The sequence below is a fragment of the Pristiophorus japonicus genome, chromosome 1, assembly GCF_044704955.1.
Source record: "Pristiophorus japonicus isolate sPriJap1 chromosome 1, sPriJap1.hap1, whole genome shotgun sequence".
In the NCBI taxonomy this organism is placed as follows: Eukaryota; Metazoa; Chordata; class Chondrichthyes; family Pristiophoridae; genus Pristiophorus; species Pristiophorus japonicus.
In genome coordinates, this window is record NC_091977.1 from 514906931 (window position 1) to 514924702 (window position 17772).

Consider the following 17772-nt stretch of genomic DNA (forward strand, 5'->3'; position numbering starts at 1 on the left):
GACCGAAATATGAGCAAACATTGGTGTAGAATTAGAAAAAAATGGGAGGCACTGAGTTGGAATTAATAGGTTGACTAACCTGCAGTCCGTTAAATATCGTGCTGAAACAAAAGATCTTTGCAGGCAGGCAGTAGGAGAAAAGATTATGCAAATAGCTCAAGACAGTCAGCAGGCCCACCCACAGACAAAGGTGAGAAAATGGGAGTCATCAAGAATAAGGCCAGGAAGATTGTCAGTGCAAGTGTGAAATTAAAACAGTGCTGACAAAACACAGTGGGACTGCCAGCCCTGTAATGAAGAAAGATCAACACCGCAGCTGAACCCATACGGATTTCTCCATTACAAATGCCAGTCTTCCAGAACTTTCTGCACTCGTGTTTCTCTTTAATTGGATTTTTTTCTCTTCCTCCTCCCCTCCACTTTTTCTCTAATTCTATTAAAATGGTTGCTTCTCTTTCAGTCCAGAACCTCCTCCGATCCGGTCACTCCACTGATACTGCCAAACCTGCTGTGTATTCCCACCATTACCTATTTTTGTTTGAAATTTCCAGCATATTCTCGGTTTGTGTTTCCCTTAGCCTGGCTCCCCAGTTCAGCAATCCTGTCAAGAGTGGTGTTTGAAGGGAGCACTGGTCAGGCACTGACTGGGCCGAAGCCTCTGATTTTCTGTTGGTTTAAATGAGTGGAGGTAAATTTGGAGGCTTCGGGCCTGTGATGGCTCCACTGAGTGCCACGTCTCGTTGGGAGTGCCCGATTGGGGAAATCAGCCCAACTCAGTTCTGATCGGCGTGTCATAAAAAAATATCTTTCCATTAAAAAGGGACACCAAAAAAGACTAGATTGAATCTGAGTGTAAAGGGAATGAGCTTAAAGATTACAGAAGTTTAAGTTTTATAGTGGATAAAGAAGGTTGTTGAAGGGTGATGTGAGTAGGTTGGGTCTCTACACATTCGAATTCAGGAAAATGAGAGGTGATCTTATCGAAATGTATAAGATTATGAGGGGGCTTGACAAGGTGGATGCAGAGAGGATGTTTCCACTGATAGGGGAGACTAGAACGAGGGGGCATCATCTTAGAATAAGGGGCCGCCCATTCAAAACATAGAATAGGTGCAGGAGTAGGCCATTCAATAAGATCATGGCTGATCATTCACCTCGGTACCCCTTTCCTGTTTTCTCTCTATACCCCTTGAACCCTTTAGCCGTAAGGGCCACATCTAACTCCCTCTTGAATATATCCAACAAACTGGCATCAACAACTCTCTGCGGTAGAGAATTCCACAGGTTAACAACTCTCTGAGTGAAGAAGTTTCTCCTCATCTCGGTCCTAAATGGCTTACCCCTTATCCTTAGACTGTGTCCCCTGGTTCTAGGTTCCCACCATCGGGAACATTCTTCCTGCATCTAACCTATTCAGTATTTTATATGTTTCTATGAGATCCCCTCTCATTCTTCTAAACTCCAGTGAATACCGGCCCAGTCGATCCAGTCTCTCCTCATATGTCAGTCCTGCCATCCCTGGAATCAGTCTGGTGAACCTTCGCTGCACTCCCTCAATAGCAAGAATGTCCTTCCTCAGATTAGAAGACCAAAACTGAACACAATATTCCAGGTGAGGCCTCACCAAGGCCCTGTACAACTGCAGTAAGACCTCCCTGCTCCTATACTCAAATCCCCTAGCTATGAAGGCCAACATACCATTTGCCTTCTTCATCGCCTGTTGTACCTGCATGCCAACTTTCAATGACTGATGTACCATGACACCCAGGTCTCGTTGCACCTCCCCTTTTCCTAATCTGTCGCCATTCAGATAATATTCTGCCCTTGTGTTTTTGTCACCAAAATGGATAACCTCACATTTATCCACATTATACTGCATCAGCCATGCATTTGCCCACTCACCTAACCTGTCCAAGTCACCCTGCAGCCTCTTAGCATCCTCCTCGCAGCTCACACTGCCACCCAGCTTAGTATCATCTGCAAACTTGGATTTTTTTTTACACTCAATTCCTTCATCTAAATCATTGATTGTATTGAGATGAGGAGGAATTTCTTCTCTCAGAGGGTTGTAAATGTGTGGAATTCGCTGCCTCAGAGAGCTTTGGAAGCTGGGTCATTGAATACATTTAAAACAGAGGTAGACTGTTTCTTAACTGATAAGAGTTTAAGGAGTTATGGGGAGCAGGCAGGGAAGTGGACCTGAGTCCATGATCGGATCAGCCATGATAGTATTAAATGGTGGAGCGTGCTCGAGGGGCCGTATGGCCTACTTCTGCTCCTATTTCTTATGCTCATATGTATAGAAAATGTTAAATAGTCTAAAGAAGGGAATCCCAGCTTAGTATTTCAAAGTACACCAAGAAATTGGAACCAGTGCGCATCAATGGAAATTACATAGAATTCTAGAGAAATTACAGTGCCAAAACAGGCCATTCGGCCCAACAGGTCTGTGCCAGTGTTTTTGCTCCACACGAGCCTCCTCTAACCCTATTTCACTTCACCCTGTTAGCATATCAGTGATAGGGTGATCAGTGATATCAAATTGGTGAAAAATTTTAGGACAAATACCAGGGAAGCTTAATTAGTCAAAGTGTGAGAACTGTTTGGAATAACACCAACTTTTATTTATATCGCACCTTTAACGTAATAAAACATCCCAAATCGCTTCACAGCAGTGTTATAAGACAAAACAGATAAATTTGACACCGAACCACATAAGAAGAAATTACGGCAGATGACCAAAAGCTTGTTTAAAGAGGTAGGTTTTAAGGAGCGTCTTAAAGGAAGAAAGAGAGGCGGAGAGGTTTAGGGAAGGAGTTCCATAGTTTAGGACCCAAACAGCTGAAGGCATGGTCACCGATGGTTGAGCAGTTATAATGAGGGATGCTCAAGAGGGCAGAATTTGAGGAGCGCAGACATCTTGTGGGGCTGTGAGGCTGAAATAGATTAGAGAGATAGGGAGGGGCGAGGCCATGGATGGATTTGTAAATACGAATGAGAATTTTGAAATCGAGACGTTGTTTAACTGGGAGCCAGTGTAGGTCAGCGAGCACAGGGGTGATGGGTGATAGTGACTTGGTGCGTGTTAGGATATGGGCTGCTGAGGTTTGGATGACCTCAAGTTTACATAGTGTAGAATGTGGAAGGCCATCCAGGAGTGAGTTGGAGTAGTCAAGTCTAGAGGTAACAAAGACATGGATGAGGATTTCAGCAGCTGAAGAGCTGAGGCAGTGGTGGAGGCGACCAATGTTACGGAGGTGGAAAAAGCCGGTTTTAGTTATACCACGGATATGTGACATAAACTCATTTTAGAATCAAATATGACGCCTAAGTTGCGATCAATCTGGTTCAGCCTCAGATAGATGCTAGCAAGAGGGATGGAGTCAGTGGTTCGGGAACGCAGTTTGTGGCAGGGACCAAAGACAATGACTTCGGTCTTCCCAATATTTAATTGGAGAAAATGTCTCCTCATCCAGTACTGGATGTCGGACAAGCTGTCTAACAATTTAGATACCAAGGAGGGGTCAAGAGAAATGGTGGAGAGGTAGAGCTGGGTGCCGTCAGCGTATATGTGGAAACTGACTCCGTGTTTTCGGATGATATCGCCAAGGGGTAGCATATAAATGAGAAATAGGAGGGGGCCAAGGATCGATCCTTGGGGGACACCAGAGGTAACAATGCAGGAGGTTTTCTGGCTACGATTAGATAGATAAGAATGGAACCAGGCAAGTGCAGTCCCATCTAGCTTGACGACTGTGTCAAAGGCTGCAGACAGATCCAGGAGGATGAGAAGGGATAATTTACCTTCGTTGCAGTCATAAAGGATGTCATTTGTGACTTTGAGAGCCGTTTCGGTAGGGGTGTAAACCAGATTGAAGGGATTCAAACATTGAATTCAGAGAAAGATGGTCACGGATTTGCAAAGCGACAACACATTCAAGTACTTTGGGGTTAACCCACCAAGGTCATAGGGACCAAAAACGTTGGGATTACTTGAAATACAACTACATACCAATGATGGGAGTATTAATGCACTCTTGGAATGATCTTCATTGTGTGAATGGACTTTTGCTATCTTTGACATTTTTTTAATATTCCAAAATTCACAAGACATTAACAGATTATTTTTCTCACAGCATAGTAAATTTGTGGAATGGATTCCATTACCGTCCCTGATTCCACAACTCTATACCTTCTGCAGGTAAAAATATTCTAGTTACCTTCCCCTGTGTATAAACTGTGGCCCCTGGATCTTGAACCCTTCATCACGCTGAACAATTTGCTTGGGTTGGATTTGTTAATCTCTTTCATACTCTTGAAAACTTCAATTAGGTGAACACCAACTTTCTTCTTTTTAAAAGAGACCACCTAAAATAGATCATGAGTGTTAAAAGGAACCTGGATAACTGTTGTGTATGGAGAAAGAGTCAGACTGAACACTGTGAGCTCAAAGTAAAGTGTGACCTTAGCCTTTTATTGCAGGTCTCCAGAGTGCTTCTCCAACCTGTGAAGCTTCCTTAAATACCTGTGCTCCCAAGGGACTATGGGATCCCTTGGGACTCCAGGGAATGAGCCCTCTGGTGGCTGTACAGAGTAAATACAAGTTTACATGTATAACAATAACTATTTGGCTAAGGACTGGGTTGAAGTTCACAATTTGCCACGTATTTTTGAGATAATTAAAATCTCCAAGTTTCCCCAAAGTTTCTGCGCCAGCGTAACTCAGTTAGTTACGATTTTTTTAGGTTAGGATTTTTTAACATCATGGGCTAACCTGATATCTGCACCAGTTTTTCGCATTTAAGCAAGTTTTGGCCAATTTACATTTTTCCTAGGGCAGCGTATGTGACCACTCCCAAAAAATCTTCTGGGCACTTAAGAAAAAACAGCGCACATTAAAAATAATGGAACAAATAATGGAAATGATTCTTCTTAAGTTCAAAAAGTTGTGTTAATAATACAACAAATAATGTAAATGATTCAGTTATAATTTAAAATATATTTTATTCAAAAGTTGTTTGTACTTAGCTTAAATTTTGTAAAAATATTCTTGTATCAAACCTTAAAGTTTTCAGTTAAGATCACTTACAAACTTTAAGATCACCTACAAACTTTAAGATCACTTATAAACTTTAAGATCACTTACAAAATGTACATCACTTGCAAAAAACTTTTAATTTGAGAACAGTTACAACAGTAACAACAATAATAATAACAGCAACAGCAGCAGCAAAGAAAGGCTGCACCCATCTCTCCTCCACCTTATTGTAAGACTACCTGCTGCGCTTGGTCCTGGTGCCCGTAGGCGGTGGCACAATGTTTTTTGGGTTGATGTCAAGTTTATTCTTTCAAGCATCTCGGGTAATGCACATTCTTGATGAGGGGCGTAGGCAGGTGGTAATGCGGAAGGCGTGGCTTGGACATCTTCAGAGGTTGGTCTAGGGATTGGAGTGGGAATGGCAGTTGATTCCGTCATGGGCGCGGGGTCTGAGCGTGTTCCCTTATTACAGCAGCTACCTCCGACATTCCCTCCCTCATATTTTCCGACAGCATGTCAACTACCTGCAACATTCCCTCCTTCATGTTCAGAGACAGTGTTTCAGCTACCCTCATGTTCCCGGACAGACTTCCCATTTCTCACGAGAGTATTGTTACTTCACCCGACAGTTCCGATCCCTCATCACCCACCCCCACTGATGGTGTCCAGGTGTGATCGCGTAAGGTCAATGCTCTTCCTACTCATTGCCATCATCTGAACCACATCTGTTAGATCCTGCACCTCAGGAGAGCTCTGTTGAGCTCTCCTTCCCCTCCCACCCTGGGTATGGCTCGCTGCACCTCACTGGAACCCGCAGCCTTGGACTGTGTGAAACCATGGAATGTCCCAACACTCATATTGCTCAGGAAAGGGGCTAGCACCTCAATGGGCGGCACAGCACCTCCTCCAGAGTGAGTACAACAGTGCGGACTTCATCCTCCCCTCACCATGATGTTCTTGGTCTGGAAGGTGGGATTGGAAGATGCTCTCCTCTTCAGGCTCATTCGGGTCTGAATCTTCTTCTGTATTGGCTTCAGCCTCGTCAGGGTTGGCCTCAAGTTCTGCAAAATATAACAGAACAGACAAATGATTAGCAGCAGAGGAGGGGGCAGGGTGGGTGCATGAGTAGACTCACACAGCGCAGGCAGCAGGCTGATTTGAAGGACCACGATGAATGATAGCACATTGCATCAACCGAAGCGTAGCTGACGGAGACATCCCCATGAACCGAAGCATGGCTAGCCCGCGCAGTACTTAACATTTAGCAAAGCCAGACTGTGGAATTTGCAGGACTTACCCTCTCCCTCGAGTGTGGGCCCAGCTTGTGCAGTGGTGGTTGCTTTTCTCCAGGCAGGACCCATCAAAGCAGCGACCCTGTCTTCCAAGGACGTCAGTGGCTGCAGATTTGCCGGGCCTCCTTCTGTTCGAGTTCTTTCCCTTTTGTTGTGTGCCACCTTCCTCTGCAAAGAGGAAAATATAACTTTTTAGAGAGGATGTCTTTCTGCTGGGTGGGACATATACAGCTGGTCACATTTACAATTGCAATTCCAGTTAATAAACACTGACTACTTGACCAAGGTCCCCCCACTTCTTTTTGCACTGCCCTCCAGACCTCGGGGTGGCCACCATTGCACAGTAATCTTCTGCAAGTTGGTTCCAGCGTTTCTTTATTTTTTTTGGTGAAACTTTTATGTGACCTCTGCTGGTGTCCAGCTCGTGCCATCTAGCCTGCCTTGTCAGCTTCAACGATTTATGCACATATACCCCAAGGTCTCTCTGTTCGTGCACCCGCTCCAGGATTATACCATTTAGTTTATAAGTCCTCTCCTCATTCTTTCGGGTTCGGGTAAGTAAGTACAAATATGGATTTGTAAAGGGCAAGTTGAAGACTATTATCAGGAATAACTTCATTATGCAAAAAAGTGATTAATACTTTTAGTGGTGTGGTAATGGATGCAAAACATCCTGGAGTAATTCACGAGCCATTTAGCTGCTGTGAAAGTGGAAGCATAGGTTTCTACCGAAGGAGGAATGAGCTGGGATGGATCATCTCCCTACCCAGGTTAGGCGGGCGGGATGGATGGTGGGTCAACTGTTAAATTTAAAATGATTGACAGCTGGTCGAGACCCTGTTGTCAACCCGCTGACATGCTACTTTCCCAGATGCTGGGTCTGTCAACGCTGAACAGACCTGACACACGGCGGTAGGGGAGGCAATGTTGGTCATTATGACCTTGTTAAAAGCCTATTAAAAAGAATTTTGAGCTGAACTTACCATTTTACCAGATTGTCCACGGGGTTTATGCTCAGGTAAGAACGTCGGGAGTTGTGTGACGATGAATTCATTTATTTATTTGACAGCTGCAATTGTGCTATAAAAGCTCCCATCTCTTAGCTGTTCAATTTCCATGATCAAAAGATATTGCTTACTGCATTTTGAAGGTAGATTGAACTTTATGCAGATTGCAATTGTTTGGAGCAATCTCTCTATCCACTGTCACCTTATTGGAACAACCTCTCTCACCATTGACAGATCGCTTCTGTCATCTCTACTTCACCTGCCATCTATTAAATTAGCATTGGTGCCATTGAAACTATCTCACCTTGGTCCTCAGAATCCCACCACAATCAGCCCCAACACCAACATCACCAGGCACACCAGGAACACCAACAACAACACCAACCACGGTGCTGCACATAGTACAGGATACAGCACATGACCACATTGCTGCCCGGGATGCCAGGGATAGCTTCACCATAGCCAGATTAACTTCATTTGATGCTGTACACCCTGTCTGCCACATAATGCACCAGGTTGGCACCATCCCACACCTACACCATAAAGCATTCGTACAATGCCCAAGCCATTTTTTCACACTCATCACCATTGCACGGGATTACCGTTCTGTCTCACCATTCATTGCAACTCACTAAGCTCCTTTCAAAGATGCACACAAATCTGTCCAAGATTCAAAGTGTTGAAAATAAAGATTTCAATGATTGACAGCACATTAACAGAAACTTTACATGAACATTGGATAAAACACCTAGGTGCCTACCCTTGTGTGTTGTTAGTTTGTATGATTGGACAAGGATGAGGGTGAGTGTAAGGGCTGGCTAGTGAGATGGGGATGTGATAATGTTGTTAGCGAGGATGGGCGGAGGTGCAAGGTAAGTTGGTGTGACTAAGAATTTGTAGAAGTAGGGTAGGGATGGGGATGTGATGAGTGGCACAGCAGGATGAGGTTGAGTGTTGCTTTGCAATAACATTTTGTGATCTACTGAGATCATTGAAAGGTTTTTGCCACTGCAGCCAGGTCTTCCTGATGACATCCCTGCTTGTGCCCTCCTGTGCAATGTGCAACCAGACTCTTTTCATCTCCTGGGGAGGTCTCTTCTGCCCATTGGAAGGGAAGAGGCCCTCCCAGCATGCTGTGACTCCCTCCATAAGCATATGGAGGGAGTCATGGGAGAGCCTAAGTGCAACTGTGCAGTGCTTGTCAGTGTTTGCAGCACCACAATGCTGTAGAACACTGATAGCACAACTGTCACACTAAATTTGTGCATGGTCCCTTTAAGGAATCCGGCTGATGACGCATCATTAAATGAGTTCATCTGACCCGCTTCTTTCAATTGGCCGGGAAATGCACTGGGCGGGCTTAACAAGCCCAATCAATGCAAGATCACTTCTACACAGCAGGCCGGAGCCAGCAGCGAGGTCGGGTCCCGCCACTGACCCTGGCCATACTGGACCCACTGAGGTCGGGGAAATTGCAGCCTTTGACTCTGTTTTGTGGCTCCCCTGACAAAGATGGCTGAGCAATTCATTATATAGGGAATGAGCCAGTGTATTACCACTCTATGGTCAATGTGTTCACACACTATCCTTGTTGTCTTATCACAACAACTCACTGTTGGGCAGATATATCTTTATTCTTACATTGAGTAACTCCTAAAATAATATCTGGGGTGCTGCGTACCTCGTATTTGTTCTCTCGGCTACTTGACAGCTCAGAGACTGTTGTTTATTTCCAGTCTCAGCTGGCATTCATAATGGAATTTATTGCAAAATGCTTGCTGTGTAGACTTTTCACTGTCTGCTACAACCTACACTCTGATTAGAAGTGCGCGAAAACTCCATGCGAGTACGATATGCTTAAAAATGTGATTTGTGTTGTACTGCACTGGCAAATGAGAATGATTTTTTTTTGTACTATCATTCACCTTTAACCCAGTTGGTGCAGTCTCAAATCTGATCAGCTGGAGTGACAGCTCTGATCGTACATCTATCTGCCATGGTACCATGCACTGCAAGGCAAAGAGCTGTGACAGGTAGCAGATGGGCAGCAAGGGACAGCTGTGGCCTACCCACAATGGAAGTAGCAGTTCTGATTAGCACTTTTCCCTTTCACCTCGGGGGGGGGGGGGGGTCTGAGTTAATTTGATGGTCCTTTGCGAATTGAGTTAGAGAAGCCTTAGCCCAGGTCCGAATGGATGTACGGCCATATCCTCCAACTGCCTGCTAATTGGCAGCAAATTGACAAGCTCACTCCGACAGATCAAATAGGAAGCTGCTAGGACACATTTCTCTGGGGAGGCGCCGAGCATATGTCTGCCCTGCCTCTGGCTGTGCTCAGTATGACCCAGGGGTGCTTGAAGCTGACACTGGTTGGACGTGTGATCCAATTCCATTGCTGGAGTGCTTCATTGTGATGAGCACAGGGGGGGGAATGCAGTAGCTGTCTTTGCTCATGGCAATCCACTGCCTTCTCTGCTGCTGTCAGCCAGGAAAACAATTTGTTTTTCTTTCCTTTTTGTACTTTAAATGTTACAGCTGATTATTTAAGGCAGATAAGTATGAGACGAGGTTACTCGCCCTGTCATTAATTCCCATTGCCCCAGGCAATTGGACAGTCACTGGTATTGTGTACTGCACATTATAATTAAGCCTGTGCTTTGTCAGGATGAATAAATGAGCCTTCTCCATACACTGTGTGCTCTTGTGGCTTGTTTATTCATTTTAGCATACCACAACTCTTCAAGCATTCTAGAGAGCCATGTCTTGTGTCTAAATATAACAGTGCAGAAAAGGCAGCTTAATATGAAGGAAAGAGATGAGTAATTAACATTCAAAACAAGCAATAATAACACAAGAAGTTTTAGGAACATTATGACCAACATCCCTGTCATTTTTTCAAAAGATCCACCTTCCTCCATATCTCTCATTCCCTTCTCTCTCCAGAAATATATCTCTTGATCCCACCCATATTCCCTGCTCCTGTCACTGTCTCTGGTAAGTTATGCTGCAACTCTATAGAACCTGTGGATGGGAATGTTTCAGTTGACTTCCCTTATTCCTAATTTATGACCTGTATTCTTTGGTATTTGAACCCTTCCCCAACAGTGAAAAACTTGCCAGCATCAAACCTGTTTGATAATTTTCATAATCTTGAAAACTTCAATGCGGTCACCTCCAAATTTCATCTTTTCCAAAGAGACCCAGCTATTTATTTTTCACCATTCTTTGTTAAGTTCCAAATACTCAACATGATCTTAAATAAAAACAGAAAATGCTGGAAATACTCAGCAGGTCAGGCCGCATTTGGAGCGAGAAACAGTTAACGTTTCAGGTCGATGATCTTTTAACAGGTTTTTAAGCAAGTGCAGGGGCAGGGAAAGGGGGATGGGAGGAAATGAACAAAAGGGAAGGTCTGTGATAGGGTGAAAGGCAGGAACAATTAAATGACAAAAGGGTTGATGGTGCGAGGCAAAAGGGGATGGTAATGGGACAAGTAAAGGAACAAAAGTTGGCTCGAGAAGAGGTGGCTGCCATCCAAAAAAATGGGGGCAGGTTATGATCTGAAATTGTTAAACTCAGTGTTGTGTCCGGAAGGCTGTAAAGTGCCTAATCGAAAGATGAGTTGCTGATCCTCGAGCTTTGGTTGAGTTTCATTGGAACATTGTAGGAGGCCGAGGACAGAGAGGTCAGAGTGGGAGTGGAGCGGAGAATTAAAGTGACATCATCTTCATTGTTTGCCTCTAACTTCTCTCAAAGGCAATGATGTTGCTTCAAATGATTAGATGATCAGAACAGCAGAGTACTTCTGATGGGGGTGGGGAATTAATTGAACAATTTACTGCCATTGGTGCAAAACTTCGTGTGTTTAGAGCACATATTGGAAATCCGGACATGGAGGTTAGCATCTGCGCATGTTATTCCGTCCATTAATGAGCGCTAAATGCTCAAATTTACCGGGGAAGTTAAACATTGCCATATACAGCAACAATACAACCTGTGTTGTTGAACACTGCCAATGCAGGATTGTTTACTAATTCAATCAAACTATTTATCGCAAGCACAACAGTTGTACACATCAATTAAAATTAAGCTTGAAAAGCTTTTGATTAAAAACCTGAATGGATCTGATCCTCAAATTATATTAATAGCATAATAATTTATATAATGGTTATCATGCTAGAGTTTTATATTTTAATGAGTCTCCGATATAATTTGGATGCCATTTCTTACATAACCGTCATAACAGCTGTGGTAACTTTTACTAATATAAAATGCCTTGCCTTTGTATCGTACTTCGGGAATAAGTTTTTTAAAGTGGTTTATCTTGAGGGGAAGATTTGGTAAATGAATTCTCTCGAGCCCAAGTGTTGAATGTGGCTCAGAAAACAGTCCACAAAGTATTGCTGGTGCCAGTGTTTGTATGTGATATGAAAGCACACAAAGCCTCTGCTTAAGGACAGTAATCCAGAGCAGCTCTTCTTGTCTTAGTACAATTACAAGTACTCTTCTCTCATAGAGCAGATCCCCTTGCAAGGCCAAGATTTGTTCTTCATTGCGCAAGTGGTCACATGTAGAATTAAGCCCCACAAAGTCTCGTCTGCTGAAAGAGCAACCCAGCTCAGCTAACCACAAATACGTCTTTTCATGTTTAATGCCACACAGAGCTATTGGGTTGGCAGTCGCAAAGTAATTATCTTCATCCCAGCAAACGTGTGCAATCTAAAACACTCCAGTGATTGACTTGTGGCCGTGTTCCTTTGAATGAATATACAGGAGACTTTTTATTTCCCTCCAGATATATTTTGTCAGCCGGGTCAATGAAAATGTAAAATACATGTTTGTACAAAAGCCTGATACATGCTTGAATAGGACAGAACACTGATAAAGACCATTTAGTTGATGCATTCCCCTCACAAATAAGCCTTTGATGCATGGTCCATTGCAAATGATTACTGTCTGTCACTGTCACAGCAAGGAAATGATTTTGATGCCCTACAGCTAACTATCTCAAAATAAGACTAGGTTAAGATGTTTGAATTCATTCATATTTGCATTCTATTGCCACTTGGTGATAGAGTTGAAAGAAAACTGTCTCTATTAACTGGAATTTCTTTTTAGTCTGATTTGTCATTCTTTTATGAGTAGAATATCAAAATTGTGACTGTATGATATATAAAAGTGTTTAAAGTCAATGTCCTTCATGTCTACAGCATTAATAAACAAAGACAATACATCTTCCCAAGTATCAGTATCAAACATTTATACTTTATCAGTATCAAACATTTGCTGCTCTGGGCTCAGGATCAAGTGAAGGTTAGAAGCTATTGTTAAATCAGAATGTTGGCTTTTGACAGGAATATAATTGAATATGAAATGGTATTTACTGGGGTTGAAGTTCATACTAAACCTAATGTCTCATCTCCACCGCCCTCCCAAAATGACCAAACTGTTGTTATGTTTAACCTCGATACTTGTCATCATTATTCAGAGATCTTCTCGGTGACAGCAAGTTTCAATGCTTCACGCGGAATGTCTGTTTTATTTTGACCATGTGGCGATTATTACTAACTTAGAAGTAACGAGAGCTGGGGATAAACAGGCAGGTTGAATCATAATTGGTCAAGTGATTTGGGGGGGGAAATTTGCGAGTGCCCTGCCTGAGGTGCTATTTTGAAAGCAGGAAAAATTAGCACCAGGTGCTAATGGTTCTCGGCTTTCTGTAAATTCAGTGTTAGCGCTCCAGGAAGGAAGTGGAGCACTAAATCAAGGGCGCCGCTTCCTTCCTGGAGCATTGAAGGAAGCAGGCGGGCGGTAGTGGTGCAGCGCTACACAATGTCCCGTGCAGCGCAGCCGCGATCCCAGGGCTCCTTCCCTCCCTTAAAGGGAAGGGCCACAGCTGCAGGCTCTGCATTGGGACCAGTGAGCTGGTCCCCGACGGCAGTCGCAATCCGGTCCGATCAGCCACATGCACTCCAGCAGAGTGCCGGGCTGATCGATCACGGTCGAAGAGAAATGGAAAAGATTGAAATTATGCATTGCAGAAATGTTTTATATTTACCGTACCAACATCCCCTTTAACTTGCATCCCTGAAGCGGCTGGCCTCCTGAACAAGGCCTCCTGCAGCTGTCTGTATTGGACCCGGCAATGCTGCAGGGGGAGGAACCGAAGTTCGGGTCCAGGATGCTACCGGGACGATGCGCAGGACAATGACATCACAATCTCCGGGCGCAGTGTTACCGCCACTGCAAACTTCCCGGCCAATTTAGTGGGAGTCGTTCATTTTGCCGGGCCCAGTCGGTAGGTTGTTAGCGACTTATTAGTGCCCCTCAACCCCCTCCCCCCGAGATGATAACATTGGTTGTTAAGGAGGCCAATTTCTAGGCCTTGGACTTTCTTTAAGATTGCTGGATTTGTTGTGTAGATTACCCAATGAGTTACATGATTGCTGGTCTGACTGACTTCCAGTAAAGAGCAAAATTGTATTTCTTCACTTGTGAACTTGAATGGAGGAAAGGAAGTGGGAATAAGTCACCACTTTGAACAAAAGCGAGATATTGCGGATGCTGGAAATCTGAAATAAATACTGGAAATACTCAGCAGGTCAGGCGAGAAACTGAGTTAACGTTTCAGGTCGCTGAGGAATCATGATTTTCAAAGAACATCAGTTTATGAAAGATGATAATGTTTTGAAAATTATTGAACAGTTTAGAAGACTAGTTCATACTTCTAAATGAGATGGGATAGTTTTCCTCTTGCTCTCTAATGCACAAAATGATGAACAATTTCTTTATAACAAGTTTATGATTTCTTAGCACAGAAGAAACCTTCCCGCAATGATGGATATTCTGGAGTAATGACGGATATTCTTTTTCCTTTTAATAGATCCCATGCATGGTCCGAGGAATATGGAAGTTGTGGAGATCAAGTCCCGGCAAATCACAATCCGTTGGGAGCCATTTGGTTACAATGTGACCCGCTGCCACACCTTCAACCTTACCGCCCATTACCGGTATGTGGTGGGAGGTCAAGAGCATGTGGGTGAAGAGGTCTGCCAGGAGACTGGACATATTCGACCACAGTATACCCTACGTGGTCTGTCGCCATACACTAACGTCAGCGTGAAGCTGGTCCTGATGAACTCCGAGGGACGAAAGGAAAGTGACGAGCTTACAATCCAGACAGATGAAGATGGTAAGTAATAAATATTGTACAGTACTGTCAAAGTTTGAGAGTCAAAGATGATGTGACAGCAATGTAATTGATTGGCATATTCAAATAATATTCAAACCCGGGTGTGTAGCATTCAATTTTAACCCCACACGCCCGGTGACTTATCCTCCGGTGCCCCACCTAGATCCCACTGATCTTAACCGACTCTTCTGAGAAGGTGGTGCGAACCTTCTTCAAATATGCAGATGGGGATCCAGTGACATTACCGGGCCCCAACCGCTATTATAACTCTGACCTCAGCGAGGAAGCCACTGCGTCTTTCCCGTGAGCAGGACTCTCGTCAGAAGATGGGATACGGTAGCATAGCGGTTCTGTTAATGGACGAGTTATCTAGAGGCCTGGACTAACGATTCAGAGACATGAGTTCAAATCCCACCACAGCAGCTGTGGAATTTAAATTCAGTAAATTAAATCTGGAATTTAAAAAAGCCAGTATCAATAATGGTGACCATGAAAGTATTGGATTATCGTAAAAACCCAGCTAGTTCACTAATGTCCTTTAGGGAAGGAAATACACTGCCCTTACCCATTCTGGCCTATATGTGACTCCAGACCCAACTTATAACTGCCCTCTGAAATTGCCCAGCAAGCTACTCTGTTGTCAAGAAGGCAGCTCACCTCCACCTTCTCGAGGGCAATTATGGATGGGCAATAAATGCTGGTCTCGCCAGCTACGCCCACATCCCACGAACGAATACTAAAAAAATGAAGAGGATTAGAGGCCATTGAAGGTAAGCGCTCCTCCGGACCCCACAAACACAGGTGAGGCCTCCTCTGCTCCAGACACCAACGCACTTCCCTACTGTGAGAATCCCTGGAAGCCCTAGCCCCACACTTACCTGAGTGAGTAGGCAGCCGGAAGTTGCCCAAACTTTGCTGTAGGCTGGCAGCCCTGGTCTTTACTTCTGTGGGCAGGTGAGAATCTAACTGAAACCAACGGGTTCCTAGCCAGAATCCATTGGCAGTTAAAATCTCCTCCAAGGTCTCAGGCGGGCCAGGCCTAAGGTTCCTCACCGGTTTCAATCTCTGGAAAGATTTGTGTGGAGCATAAACATCGGCATCAACCAGTTGGGCCAAATGGCTTGTTTCTGTGCTGTACCTACTTTGCAGTGAAGGAACGGCAGAGATGGCATGTGACATGGAAGCAAACTTGGAGGTGGTGGTGTTCCCATGCATGTGCTGCCCTTGTCCTTCTGGGTGGTAGAGATCATGGATTTTGGATATAATACACACTGCAGCCACGATACTTCGATGGTGGAGGGAGTGGATGTTTAAGCCAGTGAATGGGATGGCAATCAAATGGATGGCAAGGGGATAGATTTTAATCTTCACCACCTGGGCAATAATCTGGTGAAGCAGATCACCCACCTAAAAGAGAGCATTGAAGTCAGGAGTATTCAATAAAGGGTAGGTAATCCGCTCTGCTAGATTACCACCCAGGCAGTGAAGATAAAAATCTAAGCCATGCTGTAAAAAAGGTTAGATTTAATTCATTCTGCACAGAAGCTCCAAGGCAAGAGACATGCATATGTGCAACAATGAGCCCTCAAATAGCTGTGCAAAACTAGGAATGTGGTTCTGTAGATTGAGTTAGCCAGGAACTTTGTGTCTTCTGACTCTCACTGACAAATGCATGTGTCCACATGTATATAAGAATGCATACACTTACACACCAACACAAACAGTTTGTGTGTAGTCTGCTTTCCTTGTGGTCGTCTTCATAGAAATATTATAGACTGAGGCAAATCCTAATACCATGGGTCAAAAATCAGTGTCCCTACCGGCGCGTACCATGTGCGCACGCACCGCACCCATGGGGGCCCGGGACTGTTGGTTCTCAGCACGCGAAGCGTATGCACCGAGAAACAGGTTTTTTTGACAGTTCCAACGCATCGCTGGGAGAAGGGCCTTCGTGGGTCGAGAACTGGCACTTGTCTTTTGACAGATCACACACATCCCCGGGAAAAGGACATTCTCGGGCAGAGATTTGGGCTATTTGTCCAACTCCTGCCCAGCGAATGTCCCTCAAACTCTTACGCCTGGTAAAAGCAGGCCTGCTTTTACCAGTATAGGAGTTTTAAAAGATAGAAAAATAACATTTTATTTCTGAATACACAAAAGGGGTTCTTGCCTACATACCAACTATATATAATAAAATATTCACATTAAATATGAACTTACAAACTGTTTCCTTGATTAAAATACAAAATCAAATTGCTGGATGACTTTTACTGTGTCCATGCCTTCTTGGGACACACGAAGGAATGAACTAGACTTTTAGCAACACCATGGAATTAAAATGTTCTTTCAAAAGCAATTACAATTTTTATATTAAAAACCCTGTCCATTAAGATAAGTTTATTTTTACCCCTATTGAAACATATTAAAAAAAATTCAAAAATATAATTTTTTGTCTAAAACATTTAATTACATTCAATTTCAATTAATTTTAAATATGAGAAGTGTTTTTTTTATTTATTTAAAATGTTTATGTTTTTGGGGATATGCCCATTCATGGAAACAGAATTCACCATTACTGTGAATGGGGTTACGCCATTTTCATTGGTTGGTCCGGCCCACGTGATCCCAGACTGCGCATACGCTCCTGGAATACGTGGGCCCCTACGTTGGACTGTGCAGCTAGGCCTCGGATCACAAGTCTCGTTCCACTGGGACCACCAGGTATTTTCGTAAACATAGAAACATAGAAATCCACAGCGCAGAAGGAGGCCATTTCGGCCCATCGTGTCCGCGCCGGCCGACAAAGAGCCGCACGGCCCTCGGTCAGCAGCCCTGAAGATTACATATGAACAATGAACAGTGGCGGAAAGGTCAAGAGTACCCAGCCCACCCTGTCTGCCTCACACAACTGCGACACCTCTTATACTGAAACATTCTACACTCCACCCCGATCGGAGCCATGTGGTCTCCTGAGAGAAGCAAAAAACAGATAAAAACCCAGACCAATTAGGGAAAAAAAAATCTGGGAAATTCCTCTCCGACCCATCCAGGTGATCGAAACTAGTCCAGGAGATCACCCTGGCCGTATTCGATTCACTGCAGTACTTACCATCGTATCTGCACCAGCCAACAAGAGGTTATCCAGTCTAGTCCCAATTACCAGAAATTTTCGGTCGGAGGCATCCGCCCACACAAAGCCTCCGACCGCAATAGACAGAGGCAAATCCTAACACAAGAAAACAA

At 44.1% G+C, this 17772-nt stretch overlaps 1 protein-coding gene across 8 annotated transcripts in view; it reads left to right on the plus strand.

The window, feature by feature from the left end:
* The window catches only part of LOC139277433 (receptor-type tyrosine-protein phosphatase mu-like), a 1220924-nt gene that overhangs the window by 686210 nt on the left and 516942 nt on the right, over positions 1–17772 (plus strand). For all 8 annotated transcript variants that reach the window (XM_070895883.1, XM_070895900.1, XM_070895892.1 and 5 more), the window contains exon 8: positions 14221–14529. In XM_070895883.1, coding sequence (XP_070751984.1) covers positions 14221–14529 — 309 coding nt within the window. The remainder of the gene's footprint in view (positions 1–14220; positions 14530–17772) is intronic.